The 21,609-nt window shown below is 51.6% G+C and overlaps 1 protein-coding gene across 11 annotated transcripts in view; it reads left to right on the top strand.

Moving 5' to 3' along the window:
• The window catches only part of EPN1 (epsin 1), a 37,572-nt gene extending 18,905 nt beyond the window's left edge, over positions 1–18,667 (top strand). For 2 of the 11 annotated variants that reach the window (XM_063138130.1, XM_063138131.1), the window contains 9 exons: positions 5,646–5,785; positions 6,656–6,700; positions 11,287–11,358; positions 12,772–12,858; positions 13,903–14,164; positions 14,941–15,108; positions 15,333–15,434; positions 15,979–16,224; positions 16,498–18,667. In XM_063138130.1, coding sequence (XP_062994200.1) covers positions 5,646–5,785; positions 6,656–6,700; positions 11,287–11,358; positions 12,772–12,858; positions 13,903–14,164; positions 14,941–15,108; positions 15,333–15,434; positions 15,979–16,224; positions 16,498–16,847 — 1,472 coding nt within the window. In that variant the 3' untranslated portion in view covers positions 16,848–18,667. The remainder of the gene's footprint in view (positions 1–5,645; positions 5,786–6,655; positions 6,701–11,286; positions 11,359–12,771; positions 12,859–13,902; positions 14,165–14,940; positions 15,109–15,332; positions 15,435–15,978; positions 16,225–16,497) is intronic. The other 9 variants (XM_063138135.1, XM_063138132.1, XM_063138133.1 and 6 more) reach the window with 9 other exon arrangements.
• The last annotated feature ends 2,942 nt before the right edge of the window (positions 18,668–21,609 follow it).

Genomic DNA, 21,609 nt, shown 5'->3' with positions numbered 1-21,609 from the left:
CGCATGGTCAATTTTGGCCCGTGAGCAGGAGGTTTCACATCTCTGCCACAGAAGTTTAGAAACGATGCACAAAAGGTTTGCTTCTGTGAGGAAGCTGGATCGTTCCTGGGTGGGTTGATGTGGATGTTTGAGGAGTCTCAATCCACCACTTCTCTCCAGTGGAATCAGTCCATCTCGGTTGGCAAGAGAAGGAACGTAAGCTCCGTCCCTGCCTTGGGCTGTTCCATGAAGTTGTCATAGGAAGGTCTCAGCCTTGCTCCCGTCTGTTCTCCTGAAACGAGACCCGTGGAAGCTTTGGGCGCAAGCCGTTCGCTCCTAGCATAAGCGCAGCTGCAGCTGAGGCACCGCGTCCCCTTTTCCCTCTTGAGCTCGGCAAGTCGCCAGGCGCTGAGGCTGTGTTCCCGGCCTCCTTGATCTATTGGTGCCCCTTTTCCCTGTCAATAACCTCTAGATCAAATTCCGCCACAGTTGTTTGCAAAGGGCCTGGTGAGGCAGGTTAAGATAAGGAAATGGGAGCAGCTTTTGCTTCCTATTTTAAGCTGCTCAGCAGAAATATGAGGACTTGGTTAAACATTAGGAAATGTCTAATAGAGTTGGGGGGGAGGGCATTTCCTCCTCCAATCCAGGGGCTCCAGCTCATCTTGAAGGGGCTTGACCTTATTCCTGAGTCTCACTCTAGCCCTCTTTAGCGACTTCTGATTCTGGACCTGCAGGGATCCAGTCTGCCACCCTTCCTTCTGGAGAAATCCCCAAAGCACTGAAATCCCATGACCAGCCTGATGTCATGCGCCCGGTTAAACTGGCCAACGCCCGTTGCTTGGAATACAATAAATTAATGAATACGCGAAAGTGCTTCCCCATTCCATGAATCCTTAAAACAGACTGTAAAGCCTTACCGCACACGCCCCGATATATTGGGATCTCTCCCTTGGGGATGGGACAGGAGCACCTGAAGTAAGGCACGCTGTCCAGCTGAGGAAAAAGGTGATAGGCCAGAGTCTGACCCGGGGAAAGGATGGAGAGCGTTTTGGTTTTGTCTTTGAAAGTAACTCCTACTTCAAAGAGTCACATTGGATGACCCAAAGTTGTAGTAGTGTCTGAGAAAGAGAAGGGCCCATAGCTCAGGGATGGAGCACAGGCTCTGCATGCGAAGACCCCGGGTTCAATCCCAGGCATGTCCAGTTCAAAGGGCCAGGAAGCAAGTGATAGTCTTTTGTATCTGGTCACGCTACAAAAGAGGGCAGGGCTCCTGCAGCTTTAGCTGTTGTGATGAAGGGGGAATTTCACCAGGTGCTGCATGCATGACAATGACACCTGCTGAAATTCCCTTTTCTCTGCAACTGTTATTTATTTATTTATTGCATTTTTATACCGCCCAATAGCCGAAGCTCTCTGGGCGGTTCACAAAAATTAAAACCATTAATAAAACAACCAACAGGTTAAAAACACAAATACAAAATACAGTATAAAAAGCACCACCAGGATAAAACCGCGCAGCAAAAATTGATATAAGATTAAAATACAGAGTTAGAACAGTAAAATGTAAGTTAAAATTAAGTGTTAAAATACTGAGAGAGCGACGAAAGGAGTACAGTGTAGGCGCCAGGCGGACCTCTCTGTGGAGCTCATTCCACAGCCGGGGTGCCACAGTGGAGAAAGCCCTCCTCCTAGTAGCCACCTGCCTCACTTCCTTTGGCAGGGGCTCATGGAGAAGGGCCCCTGTAGATGATCTTAAGGTCCGGGCAGGCACATATGGGAGGAGGTGTTCCTTCAAATAACCTGGCCCCAAACCGTTTAGGGCTTTGAATGTCAATACCAGCACTTTAAAGCTATAGGGGCCCTGTCCTCCTTTCCATAGGGTCACCCTAACCCTGGCAGAACATGGGGAGAGGGGCTGGGGGGAGAGGCCCCTGTTCTCCTTCCACGCTCTCCTTCCTTCCCCACAATGGCTGGCTTCCCACCTCTGATGACACCGCTTGTGCAATTGCATGCTCCCCTGCGCTAATGAGGGATGACAGTTGGTGCCAGTCTGTCTAGTGAAGGGGGGGTGCAGTGGGGGGGGGGAGAGAGAGAGAGAGAGAGAGAGGCTGGTATTCAGGTCATGGCACAGTGGCTGGACAGTTCTCCAGAACTCCATCTCTGCTCCCTCCACTCTACTGCCCAGCCATCTCTGCCAAGCTTCGGTGAGCCTTTGTGTTGAACCGGCGTGCCGATTTTTCCTTGCTGCGTGTACTGTTCACTGATGTGTACCAAATTAAAACCCGATGCCACAGTCGGGAACACTTTCATGTTGTATCTGCTGGGCTGACACCATGTCATCCTTCCTTTCTTTGGGACGCGGTTCAACTTCATGCAAGTTTTAAAACGTCTATTATGGTATCTGTTTTTGTGGTGTGAGCCACCCTGGGATCTTTTGTTATAGAGTGGCATATAAATAAAATAAATATAAATGAATACATTTCTTGGTGGTTCAGAGCAGTTAACATTATAAAATCATCTCCATTATCAGCATCATCTCTTTATTATGTCATCAATATACATAGTGCAAAGGTACAATATATTTTTTTATTTATTAGATTTTAAGACTGCCCAATAGCCAAATCTCTCTGGCCAGTTCACAAAACTGAAAACCATAAAATGCAACAATAAAACATAACATGAAAACCTTTTAAAAGTTTACAAGGGAATAAAACGAGTCTTTGTTGCTCTGTGTGTCTGTATCTGTAGAGGAAGAGAAGTGAAAGTAAAAGTAAAAGCTTAGCAGATCTAAAAGCCAGCAAAGATTTAAAAACACATTTACACATATATATTTTTAAAAAAAGTGTGGACAGAATCCTTGAGGGGCTTATAAATCTAGAATTCAACTGGGGAGGAGAAAGGAAGAGGAAGGAAATAAAAGCAAGTGGATAGAGGAAGAACAGGCGTTGGTTTAATTTATATATGGTTATGCTTTGTTACAGTAGGATAGCCCTCCAGATGTGTTGGACTACAGCTCCCATCGTCCCCAGCCAGCAACAGCCAACACATTTGGAGGGTGCCGGGTTGGAAGAAGGCTGCCTTAGAGTATGGGGACAAGCGGATTGTGCCAAAGGCGAATTTCGAGGAAGTAAGAGAGGTGGCAGCATGGAGGTGTTCTGGGTTCCAGGGGAAGTAAGGGAGAAAATAAAATGGAAGCCCTTAAATGCTTGTTAGCCCAGAGACATGGGGTGGGGGGCTATAGGGCCCAGAGGAAGGAGATGAACTGGAGAGCAAATATTCTGTCGTCTGGCAGCCCTGCCCAGCTCTACTTTGACTTCTGAGTTTTTATCTGACTACTTACATAGATGGTTTTCCCCTGGTTGTGAGTGCCAGAAATGTGAAACAAGACAAGTACTTTGTACTTGGGACTGTGATACTTGAGGGAGCGCCTCTCCCTATATCTGCCTGCCTGAGATCTGTCAGAGGAGCCCTTCTCCATGCCCCACCAACGCGAGATATACGCTACGGTGGGACATGGGAGAGGGCTTTCTCTGTTGTGGCACCCCGGCTGTGGAATGCCCTCCCGCTGGAGGCCCAACTGGCACCGGCACTGGCTTCATTTCGGCGCCAGGTTAAGACATGGCTTTTTAACAAAGCCTCTGATGGCTAAATCCACCAGCCTGCACACTGACTTGTTTCAATTGGCTTTTACTGTTTTAAAACTTCGTATTGGTTTTAACATATTAATGGCTTAATTTGTTTTAGAATTGTATATTTATTGTTTTATTTTATATGTTCGATTTTACCTGTACCCTGAGATCCCTGTGATATAGGGCAGGATGTAAATGTTTTAATAAATAAATATTCTCTGGATTCCAAAGTCAGTGTTGCCCGCTCAGAACTCCACAGACCCCATGGAATGCATAGCCCTGTATGAAGAAACACAGCACTAAGGTTTAGGGGTGGGGTGAGCAGAGAAACATGACCGCTTTAATCTCACACGCGCAGCTCCCAGTTAACTACACACCCACATTTTTTGTGGTGGGTCACGTTTTGCCCTGGCAAGAATTGTGTAAATCTCAGGCTCCAGGGAGGCGAAGGGTTTCATATAAACTCTCAGTCCTATGTGAGGCTGTTTCCTAGGATCTGGAAATATTCCAGCCCTGACTCCCAAGGCTTCCCTGCTACTATAGTTGATCTGTGTGCCACCCCTGATCATTGCGTTAACTCGCTGCCTTCCTCAGGGCTTCTGTTTTGTCCATTCGTACTATTTCACACCCTGAGCGTAGAAAATAGGACAGTGAGTAAGCTACATACCCTAGAGTACAATCTTTGGGGATGCGATCTTTACTTAACCATCATTTATGTATTATACTTGTATTCTCCCGGGAACTCAGAGCCTCTCCTCTTCCTTTGAATCTCACAACCACCCTGCGAGGTAGGTTTGCCTGTGAGTGTGTGACCAGCCCAAGGTTGCCCAATAAGCTTCATGGCTAAATGGAAATCTAAGCCTGGGTCTTTCCAATGCTAGTCCAGGACTCTCTAGACCAGGGATGGGCAACTTGTGGCCTTCCAGATGTTTTGGCCAACAGCTCCCATCCTCCTTCATCATTGGCTGTGCTAAATAGGGCTGATGGGACTTGTGGGATCTTCCTTGTTTTTTAGTAGCACCTCAAAGTCTACCAGCTGGACTCAGGAAGTGGAGCCAGCTATCTACATAACCCCCCCACCCCCATGAGCCTCCCACTTGATATCACTAGCACATACAAATCTACACCCGAGTTACTATAGATCAGGGATTGAAACACAAAAAACTTTTAAAACTGACCAGTAACAGTACTCATCATGGAAAGGCCACGGTAAAATGTTTTAAGGCCTTCTTAAAAGCCTGCAAGGATGGTGCATGGCGAACCTGCGATGGGAGTTTGTTCTAGAAGTTTGGGGCCACTGTAGAGAAGGTCCTCTCCCGTGTGGACACCCACCTAATCACTCTCACAGGTGGGCAAATGAGAAAGGCCACCAATGTGGATAGCTTTAGAAGGTGATTGGATGAATTCCTGGAGGAGTAGACTATCAGTGGTTACTAGTTCTAATGGCTATGTGCTACGTCCAGTATCGGGCAGTAAGTCTGTATACACCAGTTGCTGGGGAACATGGGTGGGAGGGTGTTGTTGCACCATGTCCTGTTTTCTTGGTCCCTGGTCGACAGCTGGTTGGCCACCGTGTGAACAGAGTGCTGGATTAGAAGGACCCTCGGTCTGATCCAGCAGGGCTCTTCTTATGTTCTTATGGGCCTCTCTTTGTGATTTTAAAGTGTGGGCAGGCTGATAGGGGTGAAGGCGGTCCTTCAAGTAAAGCCCAGTCCTTCAAAGCCAATCTTAAGGCCGTCAGTTCATCCTCCAGTCCAACAGATGGGGAACACTGAGATGGAGAGAGAAGCTGTTGGCTCAAGGACAGCCGTTGGGGGGAGGTTTTCTTTACCTGCTATAGCTGAACTGTTGGGAGTCAAAATAAACCCTGGCCTATGGACTGCAACTGAACCGGAGATGGGCTGGTGGATCCCAGCCTGCTTTCTGCCTGCCTCCACGCTACCCCGTGTTTTGCCCCCTTCCTCTCTGCCCGTCCACCTTGGCGGTATTAACTCTCTCTCTCTCTCCCCCCCCCCCCCCCGTTTCCTTGTTTCTCAGCTTCTTCAGCTTCCTCGTCTTTGGCAAACGCCCCTGTGGAAGCGGAGCAGGCCTGGCCCCAGAGCAGCGGAGAAGAGGAGTTGCAGCTACAGCTGGCGCTGGCCATGAGCAAAGAAGAAGCGGAGCAGGTAAGCGCCAAGGTAAATCTGTCACTGGAGGCTCTTCGGCTGGGCGGGGAGGCGAGGGAGGATGGGACCGTCTGGGCAGGGACGGACGCGTGGGTGCTCGCGCCCGAGACGGAGGGCTGGTTCTCGGTGTGCAGGTTCTCGGGACACCCGTCCTTTACGATCCGTCGACGTGCCAAGGCCTCTCCTGCGGGCACCTGTAAAAGCTGGCTAGGCAAGCAGGATGAGAGGGAAAAGACACTCCAGGCGACACCTGGCTCAATGGGGGCAGCCCCTAGAGCTGCTGGTCTCACTCCTGAGCGTGTTCCTCTCCCCCCCCCATTCAGAAATTGGTATGTCCCACCGTGAAATGAACGGAAACGGAGTGTATTTCGGGGTTTTCTTATCATTTAAGTAGATGCCGCCACTTAACAGTGATGGCATCTGCTTTGGTTGCGTTGGGCAGCCTTCTGCAACCGGTGGCCCTGCAGATGGGTTGGACTGTAACAGGGTGGATTTGATTTAAATCACGATTTTAAATCTCTGCTCAGAAAGACTCGATTTAATCATGTGACTTCCCCCACCCACCCCAAAAGTGCACTCTGTTCATTGAATTTTTTGAAAATTAGCCCTTAAGACAGCCTTTCTCAACCTGGGGCGCTCCAGATGTGTTGGACTGCATCTCCCAGAATGCCCCAGCCAGCAGAGCTGGCTGGGGCATTCTGGGAGTTGTAGTCCAACACATCTGGAGCGCCTCAGGTTGAGAAAGGCTGCCTTAAGAGGTAAGGGGTTGATTCTGTGTACATAGATTTGCAAAGGAACAATGGGATTGTGATCTCTGCAGACACAAATTCATAGTTTTGAGAACTGTTAAACCAAGCATCTGTGATAATATCTTCTACATAGAAAAATTGCCTAATCTTACAGAAACCTCTGGAAGAGCATGACATTGTGAGTAGATTAATGGAATTTATTTACCAAAAAAATTAAACATTGCATGCTACATAATTAAAAACTAATCCTTATTTCATGATGAATAACCTTTGGACTATAATGTATCTTAAACAGAAAACTATCTTTAGATAGATTTTTCCTCAAAAACATTTTATTTAAAAAATCCAATTTAAATTTTAAAAAATCATTTTTTTAAAAAAAAAAAATCATTGTTTTTTATCCACCCTGGACCACAGGTTGTGGAAGGCTAGCCTAAGCTAGCATAAACTCAGGTTAAGGCTACTGATTTGGCCTGTCACAGCACGTGGTTATGCACCTCGGCCACGTTCTTCCAAGCTGAGACTCAAGCAAAAAGACTCTTCTTTCTCAGCCCGAGCAGCAACACAGGCTCCGAAATTTCTCTCTTGATGCACATCACCTGGCTTGCTCCAGGGTGCCAGACAAGGTAGTTACAAGGAGCAGTAGTAAGGCCCTCTGCCCAGGTAGTAGAGAACCACACTGGGCCAGGGTACCTGAAATATCGCCTTTGTCGTTGCGAGACAGCTTACATATCTGAGAGCATCTTTGGAAGCCGTCCTCTGAGTGCCCCTACCCTCTGAGGTGAGACAGGGCTTTCTCGGTGGTGGCCTCACTTGAGAAATGCTTCTCTAGGCCGACTTGCCTGCTCTGGGGTCCATACAACATCAGGCAAAAGCTATTTTAGTTTCCCATGCTTTTTAATTCTCCACTAGCTGACTTACACTGGTGTTTCTATTGCCTGCTTCTTTAATATATATATATATATATATATATCCATGGTTTTAATGTCTATTCTATTGCTTTATTTGTAAACTGCTCTGAAAATATTTTTTATTGAAGGCTGACATATCAGTCCTTTAAGTAAAATAAACACAGGCACGCACACTTTAGGGGCTCAGGAGTCTCTGTTTGTGTGGGCATTAACAAAGCCCCAAAGAAGGAAACAGTGACCTAAAACATAAACAAAAGAATAACTGGGTCAGAGGGGAAAAAAAGGATTAATTAATTAATAGAAAACAAAACAAAATAGCTTTCAGCAGCTTTTCCCAACCTGGGTCCCTCCAGATATTTTGGCCCACAACACCCATCACCCCTGACCATTGACCATGCTGGCCAGGGCTGATGGAAGTTGTAGTCCACAACCTCTAGAGCAGCCTTCCTCAACCTGGGGCGCTCCAGATGTGTTGGACTGCATCTCCCAGAATGCCCTAGCCAGCTGGCTGGGGCATTCTGGGAGTTGTCGTCCAACACATCTGGAGCGCCCCAGGTTGAGGAAGGCTGCTCTAAAGGGACCCAGGTTGGGGAAAGTTGGGTATGGAATAAGACACATTATGTAGAATCAGTAAAGAAAAAGACATACTCCATTAGAGCACCCTTGCCCATATGTGTGGGACTCCCAACTCCCATCATCCCCATCCAGTATATGATAACTAAACCCATGAATGTGGGGGTCTTGAGAGTGGGGGTCTGGTTGCATGCCCTGATTTTCTGATTTACATATTTGGTTTGTCTTTGCAGACCAGGCCCTAATGTAGGGGGGATCAGCTTCTACAGCTCAATGTCCCCGCACACACACACCCCGAAACCAACTGGGGGCCGCACCCCTCCCTGGAAGGCTTCTAAGAGTGCGATTCCGCTTCCCCACAAGGCACGTGCTCCTTGCACACCTTGTTGTAGAGGCAAAACACGGCCTTGATTTGCCACCATGCTGGCAAATTTGGCAGCAGGGTGGTGGTAGCAGATACTGCAAAAATGCCCGGGGCTCAGGGGAAGCCGGTGTTTTCCCTGCCCCCTGCTCCAATGGATTGATATTTTTATTGGCTGCATCAACTGTTTTACCTAATTGGCTTGGTAAAGCTGTATATACCTTTTTCTTTTCAATTAAATAAGGTATTTATTTGATTGCTGACCTTGGGAGGCTAAAGTTCATACCTATTCAAATAAACGTTTTTTGGAACTGTTGTGGGTGGTCGGAGGTGATGCTGCTAGACTCTTCAGCCCTTGCTCCGTTTAAAATATGGTCCCTGTTTTAAAAAATGCTGAGTAATGGGGGGAGGGGGAGGCATAAGGTTTACGCCTACCAAATGAACAGATTGGCCTTTATTTCTAGCGCATGGACCCCCATTTGGGCAGATGGCTGCTAATTGAGCCTTGGGAGCAACTCAGCTTTACTTAAGGAATCCTGCTGGAGAATAAACATTAAAACAACTGGCTGAACTGCTAGCCAGAAGCCCTTGTCAGCCATATTGGGAGCAGAGGCTGATGGGTAACTGGCCAGTTGGTTAGCTACCATCTTGCACTGCATTGCAACCTGGGTAAAAAAAAAAAAAAGTTAAGATTTTAAGGCGGTTGTGTGTGTGTGTGTTTTTCTCAGAACTTCTCACAGTTTGGGAGAAACAGAAGAGAGAGAGAGAGACAAAAGCCGTACAGATATGTTTTGAATTTAACATTTCCCAACAGGAAATGGCCTTTTGATTGAGATTTTTCATCCAGATTTTCACGCAGAGCCCCCTGCAGTGACGGGTGTCCCCCCCCACTCCCGGCTGGGGGAGATCACGAATTCTTCCGTTCTCTGTCGCAGGGTCCACATGACTTGATCCTGTCCCCTCAAAGACACAGGTTTTACCTACCTTTTCTCTGTTGTATGTTACACATCCCTCAGCACCAGAATCTTTAGAAGCGCTGCCTTGGAAATCCAGGATTATGTGGTTGCCATCTTGCCCAAAGGACGCCCGCTGGCCTGCTTTTCTCAACGGAACAGCCCGACTTCGTCAAAAGTCCCTCTTAATCCCTCTGAGCCCTCAATCCTGGAACTTGGGTTATTTTCAGTCCCACGTTCTGTTCATTATTATTAATTCTACTTAGACCTCTTCTTCCTTTAGTGGAGGAGGGGGCAATGGGGGGGGGGAAGTTGTCTCCTATCCACACACTGATCAGATCCACACCCACTGAGCTTTGGTGACACTTCAGCCCTGGCTGCTCCCAGACCTTTCATCGACACGTGCCACAGACAATCAGGCTTCTGAAGCCCCCCCTCCCAGCGCTAACTGTTTTGTTGCCTCCTTTCCTTTGCTGTGGCTCCTCCTGAGTGGGGGCAATTGTGTTTTGCCCCCACCCCCGCCCCACCCGTGCACACACCCCGTCCCACCATTTTGTCAGTTGTATTTGGCTCCTTGTTTATTTTGGCTCCTTACTTCTACTTCCTCTTCTCCTCGTCCTCCTCCTCCTCCTCCTCCTCCTCCTTTATGCCGCATTTTCCTTCCACTCCACCCTGTCGTTTGTAAATTGAAGGCCAAGGAATAAGATCCACAAAGATTTAATGGAGATCCGGGGAGCTGAGCTAGATTTTTTGCTGTGTTTTTATTTACGCTTTTTGAGGTAAAAGGTCTTGATTCCTGCACTCAAAATGGCCAAACGTGGCAGAAACCATTCTTTCTCTTCGCTCGCCCCTCTTTCTGAACGAGTAAGCGCTTCTCCCTCCACATGACCCACTTGTGATCATGGTATCCAGTCTTGTAAATAAGCCTCCAAATTCACTAACCTGGGGGGGGGGCTGTTGAAGGAGGGTCAGAGAGCTGTATTTCTCTGCGTGGCAGGAAAGTCGGGGCTTCTCTCCTCTAGCCGTTTGCCCAGTTTCTGTGCTGGACGCAGAGGAGGGCCTCAGGCCCCTTCCGCCAGCCTGCTCACTCGCCTGTAATGAAATTCCTGCTTGCCTGTGGCGACCAGGCTGGTGCTTAAATGCAAGGCCGTTATGATCAGAGGAAGTTACCTTCCCCGGCCACGGAGAGAGGAGGCTTACTTCTCTAGGTGCAGCACACTATGGGAAGTGTGTGGCTGGGAGTTATCTCTACATCCTGCCCTTCCTCCAAGAAGCTCTGGGTGGCACTTTAGCCTGATAATAACCCTGTGAGGTGGGTTACACCGAGAGCATGCAAGGCAAGACCACCGAGGCCTTTGAGGGAGCTTCACAGCTGAGCGGGGATTTGAACCTTAGGCTCCGTGGTCCTGAGGCTGCTGTAAACCATACTTGGCTCTCTACGACCGCCCAGGCTTGCGAGGTTTTATAAACAGCAGTCAGCAGGAAAGGCCTCACACAGATCCGTGGAGACTATACTTCTTTGCGGAAGGCAAACGCACCTGTATTCCTCAGGCCTATCGCTCCTTGACTGAGCGCACGAAGCTAGTGCTGTTTGCTTTTGCTCACACGAGCAGTGCTAGCGTAGACCGCAGCGACTTCAGGGGAGGGTGCGAGTGTGTAGGGGGCCCTTGTGAGGACTCCTTTATCAGCCCAGGGGGCCCAGAGAGAGAATGTGGATTCCCGAGCACAGCTAGGAACGCTTTAGCCTGCCGTAACGGAGACGATACGAGCGACTGAGACTCCCAGAAGTGAGGGGGGCGGGTTAATCAGGATGGACATTTGTAATCAAATGTGGCGATGGTTGTGTGAAATGGAGGTGTCCGCCAGTCCGCCCCTCTTTTCCTTCCTCCCTTCCTTCCCTGCCTTCCACCTCCGCTGTGTTGCGCTCCATTCCATGCCTCTTATGTTGTGTTTCTTCCCCCCCTAGCCCCCCGCAGTGGCCGACGAAGACCTACAGCTCCAGCTAGCCCTTAGCTTGAGCAAAGAGGAGCACGACAAGGTTAGACTCTTACCACGCACCCACCTCTCACAGCAGCCCTTCCCGAAATAATCAACTAAACCACTTCCCTCCCACCCAACCCCCGAGCAGGCCCCAGCCTCACACTTTCCCCACTAACTCGGCGTTCTCTGTCTCTCCACGTCCCGCCCGAAGCAGAAAGCGATAACGACGGTGGCGCCGTGACTCCGGTTTTCACTTTTAGCCCTTTTTAATTGTCCGCTGTAGAATCAAGATTTTCCCGAGATGCCTTCCCTCAAGGGAGGCCCGGAGGTAGGACAGGTCAGTCCGTGGGTCCTGAGCCCTGCTTCGAGCTGAGACAGTAACCGGCGCCCGCTGAGGCATTTTGCGCGCGTCTTCAGAGGAACTGAAGCGAGGAGGAGGAGGAGGAGGAATTCACTGGGCCACAGGGTGGGCGGTGGGCTGGAGGAGGGAAGTGTGTTTGGGAAAGGGGAGGCCATGACTTGGAGCCAGGAGTTGGGGGGTGAGGAGGTTCCTGGTTCCGTGCTGAGGGGGAAGGGGGCCTGAGGAGGTTTAGCTGAGGATAAGGAGAATGGTGGCTGGATTAAAGCAAGAGGGGTCAACTCGTGGTCGTCCAGATGTTGTTAGGCTGCAACGGGCGTCAGCCCTACCCAGCAGAGACAATAGCGAGGGACGATAAGAGCATAGGCAGCTCTCTCGTACTGAATCAGACCATCGTCCGTCTAGCTCAGTATTGTCGACACTGACTGGCAGCGGCTTTCCAGGCGGGCGTCTTTCCTGCCCTAGTTAGCGATGCTGGGGCTCAAACCCTCATGCAATGCAGGTGAGCCACGCCCCCTCCCTAGCTGATGGGAGTTGCAATCCAGCCACATCTGGAGGGCCTGCATTAGCGTTTGGGAGCGAGGAAGGAAGGAAGGAAGGCCTCTCCGTGTTTTCTCTTTTTGACTGGAGCATACAGGGTTCAGCCGCTAGGGGGACGTCAGGGAGGAATGGAAAATACCCGAGTGGGAAGGTCAAGATGAAGGCTTGAAACCAGGGGGCCTCGGGGGGGGGATTCGGGGGGGGGAATGGGGCGAAGGCAGACAAAGTGCTTTCCACTTGGTCTCCTGGACTTTGGGGAAGGGCTGGAGGAGGAGGAGGAGGAGGAGGAGTTGTCAGGGGGCTCCCAGGTTCTCTCGTGATGAGGTAGGGAACGGGAGCGGGGCAGCAGTTTGCTCCTTCTCGGCTCTTCGGAGCGCCCTCCTGAAGGCAACGTTTCGTGCATGAGCTGAACGGGAAACGCAGCGCCAGCGGCTTGAAACCTCACCTGGCGCATGGCCTGGCTGCTGCTGCTGCGCCGCGTTAAATCTCTGCCCTGCTGAAGGTGAGTAACCACTTGCCGTCGTCCGCTGCCAGTGTTGATGCCTCTGTCCTCACCCCCCCACCCCCTTACAGGAGGAGCGGATCCGGCGCGGGGATGACCTACGACTCCAGATGGCCATCGAGGAGAGCAAAAAAGAGACCGTGCCTGCTAAGGAGGAGGTGAGACGGGGCAAAACAGGGTTTTGTGGGCTGGAGGTTTTGAAGCACCCTGATTGCTCTTTGGGGCTTGCCGTGTACGGAGGCAGCATGGTGGGGTGGGGTGGGGTGGGGCGGATTGCCTGCAACGTGCTTGGGAGCCTCGGAAACATCCCGGGGGTGGGGGGGCATGGGATTGCACCTTAAGTTACTCTTCTTCACCAGGCTGCTGAAATGAAGACACGTGGGATAACCTGAAGGGGGTTTTATTTGTAGAAGGATTGGAAGCTCAGTTCAGTTCTGGTACTGAAAGTAAATTCCTAGGCTCAGAAGGTGCTCAGAGGTACTTGGATTGTGAGGGTCTGCCCTTTTCACCTGGCTCTTGTTGGTATATCTCGGGGTGCTAATAAAAATAGCAACAAGTAGATCTGACGTCTGCCCACCCCTAGGTTGGAGTACGGCAACTTCATAGCTAAGTAAGCTGGGGTTTGAGCCCAGGCTTCTGATTCAAGCTCAGTGCTCCAAGCCTCCGCTCTATCCTTCGCTGCCTGTTCTTTGATTCTCTCCGTCTGTACAAAATTGACCAGAGAAAGGAGAGAACCCACCAACCATGGAGGGCTTAGATGTAGCCATGATACCACAGGCCTGTAGCCCAAAGGGAAGGGAGAGAGTGAGGGCAATCTGAACGACCTTCCGGGACAAAGCTGGAGACGAGGGCCAAGACTTCTCCATGACGGACGGATTGACATTTATATCCCGCCTTTCCTCCAAGAAGCTCAAAGCAGCATTCACAGTTACTACCTAGTTTATCTGCACAACAGCCCTGTGTGGTAGGTCAGGCTGACCGTGAGCGACTGGCTGAAGGTCACCCATTAAACGTCATGGCCGAGTGAAGTTTTCGGCTTGAGTCTCCCTAGTCTGCTGCTCTAACCACTGCTCTAACCACTGCATCACACCTCCTCTTGGGGTAGCCTGAGATCCCAAGTAGGAGTCGTTTCTTTTCTCTCCTCCCTCCCCATCTTTCTCAACCTGTCTCCTGCTTTTTCCTCCACCACCACCCACATGCAGTCGTCCCTGATGGATCTCGCAGATGTCTTCACCGCCCCACCGACTGCTGACCCCTGGGGCGCCCCTCCTGCTCCCGCTGACCCCTGGGGTGGCCCTGCCCCAGTTGTATCCGCAGCTCCCACTGACCCATGGGGACCGTCCGCTACCACAGCCGCTTCGACAGGAGACCCGTGGGGACCCTCCGCGGCGCCTCCTGCCGCCCCCCCATCGGACCCGTGGGGAGGCACCCCAGCTGCAAGCACCGACCCCTGGAAATCTGAAGGTAAGGAACAGGTGGTGGGGCAGATCAGGAAACATTCAATGTGGTTCACAACTAGGGATCTCGGAGGAATCCATCTGGGGGTCAAGTTTACCGAACTTTCAGCAGCTCGGCCTCCCAGACTCCAACTCACTTGGACCAGCTCATGGATTTGGGGGTGGATCCCTTCCCCAAAGTCGGCATTTATGCAAGCTGCGGCTGTAATTTGCGCAAATGTGCTTAATTTGCACAAATTACGGCTGCTAACCTGCGTAAATGCCCATTATGCAAGCTGAGCCTGGAGCTCCGTGAAAATCCAGCAAGCCCCAAAGGAGCCAGGTTTCCCTGTGACGGCCATCCCTATTCACAATCCCATTTGATTAGGTTAATGGGCTGGATGGACAAAGGATCTAACATGGCATAAGGCCTCTTCCTATGTTTTGGTGAAACCTAAAGCTTCAGCAGAAGCTCACTTCCACAAGAGAACGTCGACGCTCTCCTCGCCAGCCTCCACTCTCACTAGGTTTGCACACGACATTCTATCATGATCTGCTGCCCGGTGCAAATGTAACACGGCTTTCTGATTTGTCGTTCTAGTGGCTTTCATTGTTTCACTACCTTGTTGAGGTAATTCTGGGTTTTTTTAATTATTTTTCTGAACGTTTCATAAAACTCGCAGAGCCCCGGTTGGTTTCAGAAAGGCGATATAAAAATACAATAAATAAGGATTGAACAGATGGGTGACATTTTCTCAGCCGTTTTCAAATGCTCTCTGACATGGTTCCCTTTCCTCCTCCCAGGCGGGGCTTCCACTGGGACCACAGCGGCGCCGTCCACAGACCCGTGGTCCTCTGGCCCAGCTCCCACGTCCCAAGGGAAACCCGCACCTGATCCTTGGGCCCCAACATCCACTTTTTCAGATCCCTGGGGGGGCTCCCCTTCCAAACCCAGCACTAACGGCACCGCAGGTGAGAAGAGGAGAGGGTGCTGGGACTCCTGGGTGGGAGACCCAAGGGAAGGGGTGGGGACCAGGATTCCAGCGGGGTGGGGGTGGGGAGGCAGTGTCCTGGTGGATCATCTGATGGGGAGACGGCTCCTGGATCTGAATCGGGGAGGGCTCGAGCTGGGCACCCCTCCTTGCTCCCTGTTAATCCTGCTGCCCCTCCCCTTCCGCCTTATCCCTCCCCTCCAGCTGGCGGAGGCTTTGAGCAGTTTGGCGGCCCCGGGGATGGGGATGAATTCTCGGATTTTGACAGCCTGCGCCCGGCACTGCCCAAATCCGGGAGCAGCACAGGTGAGCCCTGCGTCCTGCATGGCTCCACCTTCTTGCCTCTGGCTCCGCCTCCCTTTGCATGCCCCCGCCTCTGGCCTGCTGCTTTCCTTACTCCCCTTATTGTCCAGACCCATGGTTTGCTTATTCCACAGGGTGGGGAAGGATTGGATGACAACTAGCATCCCCTGGCGTGGAAGGTCTCCCCACGCTGCCGCTTTGCTTTCCATTTCCCCCCTTCTGTCCTCTGTGCCTCCCCCCCACCCACCCCCCGTTGAGAGCTGGCACCCCGCGGGCCAGTGTGGATCCTGCATGCGCTTGGAGAAAGATGTCTTTTGGGGTTTCGTCGCCGTTCTCTCGCCGTCTTTTTCCTTCCTGGGGCTTTGCATGGCCGGCATTGGGAGCGTGTGCCCTGTATGCTGGAGCATGAACAAAGAACCGTCCCGTGCCGGTTGCTCATTGCCCCATCCCTGCCTGTGTTTGTGTCTTCCCTCCGGGCTCTCAGCTGTTCGGGTCCTTCCTCCTCCTCCTCCTCCTCCCCTCACCACCCTTCCCTCTCTGTCCTCAGGTGAGCTGGCGCTCTTAGCCGGGGAGGTGCCCATTTGCCGGCCCGGCAGCGGCACCGACAGCCCCAACGCTTTTGATATGGCCGCCATGAGCGGGTCGCTGCCCGAGATCTCCAAGCCGACGCGCAAGACCCCGGAGTCCTTCCTGGGTCCCAACGCTGCCCTTGTCGACCTGGACTCGTTGGTCAGCAAACCTGCCGCCGTCGCCATTAGCAGTGCAAAGGCCTCCAACCCCTTCCTAGCCCCTGGTGAGCATTCTGGGGCTTGGATCCTGTTGACGGGGCCGGTGGGCGGTAGGTAGGGTGCTGTTCCTGGCTGCCAGCTGGTTGGCCACCGTGTGAACCGAGTGCTGGACTAGATGGCCCCGTGGTCTGATCCAGCATCAGGGCTCTTCTTACGTCCTTATGGCAGAGGCTACGTGGGAACCAGGGCTCCTGGGTGTTGATCCAGGACTCTCAGGTTCATTCTAACTGCAGCTGCTGCTTCTCCTCTCTCTCTTTCTCTCTTGTTGTCCACTGCAGGTTCAGCCTCCGCCCCTGCCCCATCTGCCTCGGCCACGAACCCCTTCCAGGCAACGGCAGCCGCCCCCCTGTCTCTCAACCAGCTCCGCGTCAGTCCGGTTCCCCCTTTATCCCAGCCGGCGCCCCCGGCCTTTCCTGCTGCTGCTCCAATGGTCTCCGTGTCCCCTCTGGCCCCCGGGATGCCCTTAGCCTCAGTTTCCCCAATGGTGGGGGTGCAGACCTTGGGGGCCGTTCCACCCATGGGGCTCCCTGCCATGGGGCTGCCCCCTCAGAGCCTGCCACCCGCCGGCATGGTCCCCAGCAGCACCTCGGCCTCCGCCATGGGGAGCACCAACCCCTTCCTGCTATAATCGGCGGGACCTTTTTAGCCCTGTGGTGACGCCCCTGCCACCCCCTTCACCCCACCCACCCCCATATTCCCAATTTGCAATGGGGCCCCTGAGATTCCGCCCACAGAGCAGGGCAGCCGGGCTTGGGCGGGAGGGGGATGGAAGCTAGGATGGAAGGGGAGAGACTTAAATCCTTGCCGTGAGTTCCTCTGCCCTCATGTTGGGGGTAGGGTGGACTTTTCCCCCTTTTGGTTTTGGGGCGGGCGAGTCATTAAGGACCCCCCCCTCCTACATTGCTCTTCATGGTGATGCGGAGGATCCAGTTCTGCTGCCGAAGCCCAGGGGCCAGCTGGGGCAACTCGCATTGAGATGAGGGTGATATCTGATGGGAGGGAAACGTAGGAGCAGCAGAACTGAGGGCAACAGGACAGGGGTGGGTGTGATTTCTCCAGCCTTTTTCTTCTCTTTTTTTGTGCCCTGTCCCAGACCTGTCCCCCAGTGCCCATCCCGTTTTGGAAGGAATCATAGATTCAGAATATTTTTTTATCCTCATCCACACTTTGGTTCCTAAATCTCTCTCCTACCTCTTCAGAAGGGGTGCAGAAAGGGAAATAGCTAAACCCCTTCTTCCTCTAGGCCCTTCCAAATAAAGTCCCCTTGTTGCGGGGAGGACACTGCCCTTTAAATTATGGTGTGTGTTTCCCCCCCTAGATTTCTCCCCTCTCCTTCCCTTCCAAATATTGAATTCATCTTCTCCATGCCTCTGCCCCTCCCCCTCCCCCTACTTAGCTGGGACCAGCCTTCCTCTGCTTTTTTTTTCTTTTTCTTGTGGGGTGGGGGGAAAGGGTAGAAGTAGGGTGGCGGGTTGAAATCAGCAAAGCCCTTCACTACACTGGGGATGGTTGAGACACTGGGAATATCCGTCTCCTCCGTCCCCGGGGCCAAGAGGGATACCACTAATCTAAGGTCAGAGACCAAAGCTGAATCTAAAAAGGGGAGCTGGACCATGGTGCTGGGGGAAGGGGCAGTGCCACGCCTTGCGATGTGCCCTCTGCAACCTCCCAATCCCAAGAGAACCACCTTTTCCAAGCAGCGTGGAGCCCCATCATGCCGTTGGGGGGAGCCTTGAAACAACCGACGCAGCCTGCTGTGAAGGGGAAGCCTGGAAGCCATCGGAGGATCGATGCTCTGAGAATCTGGAAACTTTCAAAGGCGAAACGTCCCAGGGTGAAACTGTTGCAGGGATTGGGGTCTCTCTCGGCCTGCTTCTCGGGAGCCCAGAAGCCTCCTGCAGGTTCTGGAACGGCAGGACCTAAAGCCATGCCGACCCCATATTCCCCAGTCTGTGGACTATGGCAGGCCAAAAGGAGGACTCTAATGAGACGCGTTGAGAAAGCAACCCTGTGGAGGACAAAGGCAACTGTGCACGTTGCTTTGGAAGGCACCGGAACAGACACCCACAATCCTCTCCTCTCTCTCTCTCGCCAACAGTGCACATTGCTTTGGAAGGGGCAGGGACAAACCCCCACAATCCTCTGGGCACCACTCTTCACGCAGGTGGCGATCAAACGCAGCCTGTGCCGCCAACTTTCCACATGCGACCTCCTTTTCTCCCCCACACTGCAACTTCCTCTTTCGTGGTTTTTGTGCTCCGGTGACTGACACACTATGGGGCCGGGTCCACGTTTGATCCAAAACGGAGCCCTGCCTTTATCCGGCCTGCACAGCGCAAAGAAGCCTCAACTAATCTTTAGACTGGTTGAAAAAGGGAGGGGCGGGGGTTGATGGACGGCTACTTCTCCTACAGAGCAGCAGCTTGGGGGGTGGGGCGGGGGTCTTGGAAGGGGGGTCAAAGGCCATGTGTGTTTGTGCGTGTGTGCGTGCGTGTGTGTGTAGCTGCTGTGATTGTCAAATCCTGTTTTATGCTACCAGGGGGGTGGGCGCTCATTAGCACCCTGGACAATCTGCAAAATGTTTCATTTCTTCTCTTCCCCCCACCACCAAAAAAACAAACAAACCCTTGCGATTGTGTTTCCTACTTGACTCTGCTCCCCCAAAACCAATCATGCCAGGGAATAATTTCCCCCACACATCAGTATATTTGAAAAAAAATCATTGTGTCATTGGTCCAGGGGATTGGGTTAGGGGAGAGCGATCTTGGCTGTGTGTGACCCTCCCTCCTGGCACTGTCTCCTCCCCCTCCACCCCCCTCCCCAATCCCCAACCTACGCTGGTATGCATCCGAAAACTGCTATTAATGAAATGAAATAAATGGAAATTCTTCTATGGCACCCAAAGGCTTTGCCCCTCCCAACTTCAGGGTTTGCTTTTGATGGAGAAGGGCAGGGTTGGTCTCAGATTGGAGGGAGAGGCTGAGGCTCCTTCCACGTAGACGAGCCATTTTGGCCATGCCGGCGGGGCTGATGGAACTTGCAGTCCAACATCTGGAAGGCGCAAGGTTGGAGAAGACTGGTTGAGCTCTTCGTAAAACGCACAGCGTTTCTACAAACTGTTCCTCTCCTGGGCTGATAAAGCCCTTGATTTGGTCTGTTTCTGCTTTTAAAAAATCAAGGTGGGCCAACTGTAGCTGGAGTACTTTGGAAGAAAGGGGGTTTCCCAGGCTAAGCAGGAGGGGTTTTTTTTTGCTGAGGTGAGTGACATCAGTGCTACAGAGGTCTGAGAACACGAGGCAGCCCACTCTCCACAAAAACAGGCCACGTCTAGGCAGAAGCACCCCCTTTCCCAAAATTGCTACTTATACTAGGACCAACACAACAGTCCCAAGGAAGTGAGCAAGCTCCTTCTAGACATCCCTGAGACCTGGATTTTTGTAAGTGCTTTCGTTCAACCTTGGGCAGGAAAGCGCATATAGTCAGACTTGTTTGTCTCTTGAAGGTGGGTGCACCTTCAACCCTTTTGCAAGGGTTGTGTGTTTCTGGTCCCTCTTTTAGCCTCCCAAGTCTGTTTTTGGCTCTAGCCAGCATTGTATGGATTGCCGATTCAGTTTTCTTCTGCCCCAGGATGGGTCATTCGATCCATACGGCTGCTCCCCAAAGGATATCTCAGTGACTCAGAAGCAAGGGGTCGGTGGGTGGATTTAATGACTTTATCCTGTGACTTGTAAGTGATTCAGACTAGTACCTGAGGCTTAAAATGCCCCAAGAGGGCTCTTTGTGTAACAATGACAGTAGCGTAATGGGGAAGCTTTGAGTCCCTTTAGACTCAACCATCTATTCCATCCTGTTCCTTCTTCCAAATGTCTGCTCTCCAACCAGACAAGGCTATGGAGTGCCTAACTCTGCCTTTGCTAGGGGGCTTTTTAGCCGTCACCGACCCATTTCCTCCATTGGAGGAGGCCCCTGATGTACCACCGGTGAAGTAAAATGAGGCGGGAGCGTGGGCTGAACCAATGTGGGCTGTTGGGTGAGATCATTTCTGTTTAATATTCCCTCGTGATTATTATTTTTTAAAAAAGCATCCCCCCAATTTTTAATATTGCCTCATGATTTATTTTTTTTAAAGCGATTCCTCCCCCCAACTAAGTCTGGTCTGGTCCCTAATGACTCATATGTTGACTAGGCCTCGGAATCAGTGGTGCCAATTCCCACAGCCTGTGTGACAGGGCTACTGTTTCCTCAGCCCTGCCCTCCCCAAATTTCTCTCCCCCCCCCCCCTTTCCTTAGGAACCATCACAGGCACAAGCTAAGTAGGTGCCGGCCTTTGGCAAGAAAGCATGTGCGCAAATGCTTGGGCTCACTAAGCCTGAGGTGATCAATAACTGAATTCCAAGCAGGCCTGGCTGAGATTGCTTTGCTGCCCCAAGCCAGCATCTCACACAGATGTTGTAGAGCAGCCTTCCTCAACCTGAGGCGCTCCAGATGTGTTGGACTGCATCTCCCAGAATGCCCCAGCCAGCTGGCTGGGGCATTCTGGGAGATGCAATCCAACACATCTGGAGCGCCCCAGGTTGAGGAAGGCTGTGTAGAGGGAGCTGGGCCCTGAGAGATGTGTCTGCTTGCATCCCGGAATTACCTGTGGTACAAGGCTACTCTCATTGCACATGGATGCTTCCTCGGCAGCCCTGAAAACGTTGCCCTTGGCAGCCAATTGTGTTGGTGCCTGCACTGGTGCGTTGGCTGCCATTCTAAACACCCAGGACTGCATAGGGCGCGTTCGCCACATTGGGACTGACTTTTGAGTAAATATCCATTGGAGTTCATTGGTAATGTGCATCAGAGTTAGACTGGTCCATCTATTTATTCATTCATTCATTTATTTATTAGATTTTTATACCGCCCAATAGCCGAAGCTCTCTGTATTGGTGAAAATGACTGGCAGTGTTGCTCCCAGCGCTACCAGGAGATGCCGGAAATTGAACATGAGCCCTTCCATCTGCATCATCTTTGCAGTAACCCATAATCTTTGCAGTAAGAGAGGCCATGTATTCTCCTTATGTTGCAGGTTGGAGGCTGAGAAATGGCCCCGCCTAAGACCACCTGGTGGCTTGTAAGATTTGAACTTGGAACCTTCTGCCTCACAGTTCAAATCCTTAATCGCTATCCTAAAACAGATCTTTGATAACTCCCTGGTTCCAGGAGAAAGAATGCCCGAAACTACACCCAACGCTCATTATTTTGAATCGTTCACAAGTCATTGTTAAATTTCTTGTGTAACTGCGATTGCCACACACTAGCTGTGGCAACAAGCTCCCTCATTGTGCCGTAAGTTTTTGACCTGAGCATCAGCATTTTATCCATTGAGTTTATAAGCCAAGGAGTCCTCA

This window comes from Elgaria multicarinata, chromosome 11 (genome assembly GCF_023053635.1).
Source record: "Elgaria multicarinata webbii isolate HBS135686 ecotype San Diego chromosome 11, rElgMul1.1.pri, whole genome shotgun sequence".
In the NCBI taxonomy this organism is placed as follows: Eukaryota; Metazoa; Chordata; class Lepidosauria; order Squamata; family Anguidae; genus Elgaria; species Elgaria multicarinata.
The sequence above is the reverse complement of the archived record's forward strand: the minus strand, read 5'-3'. Positions and strand labels throughout refer to the sequence as shown.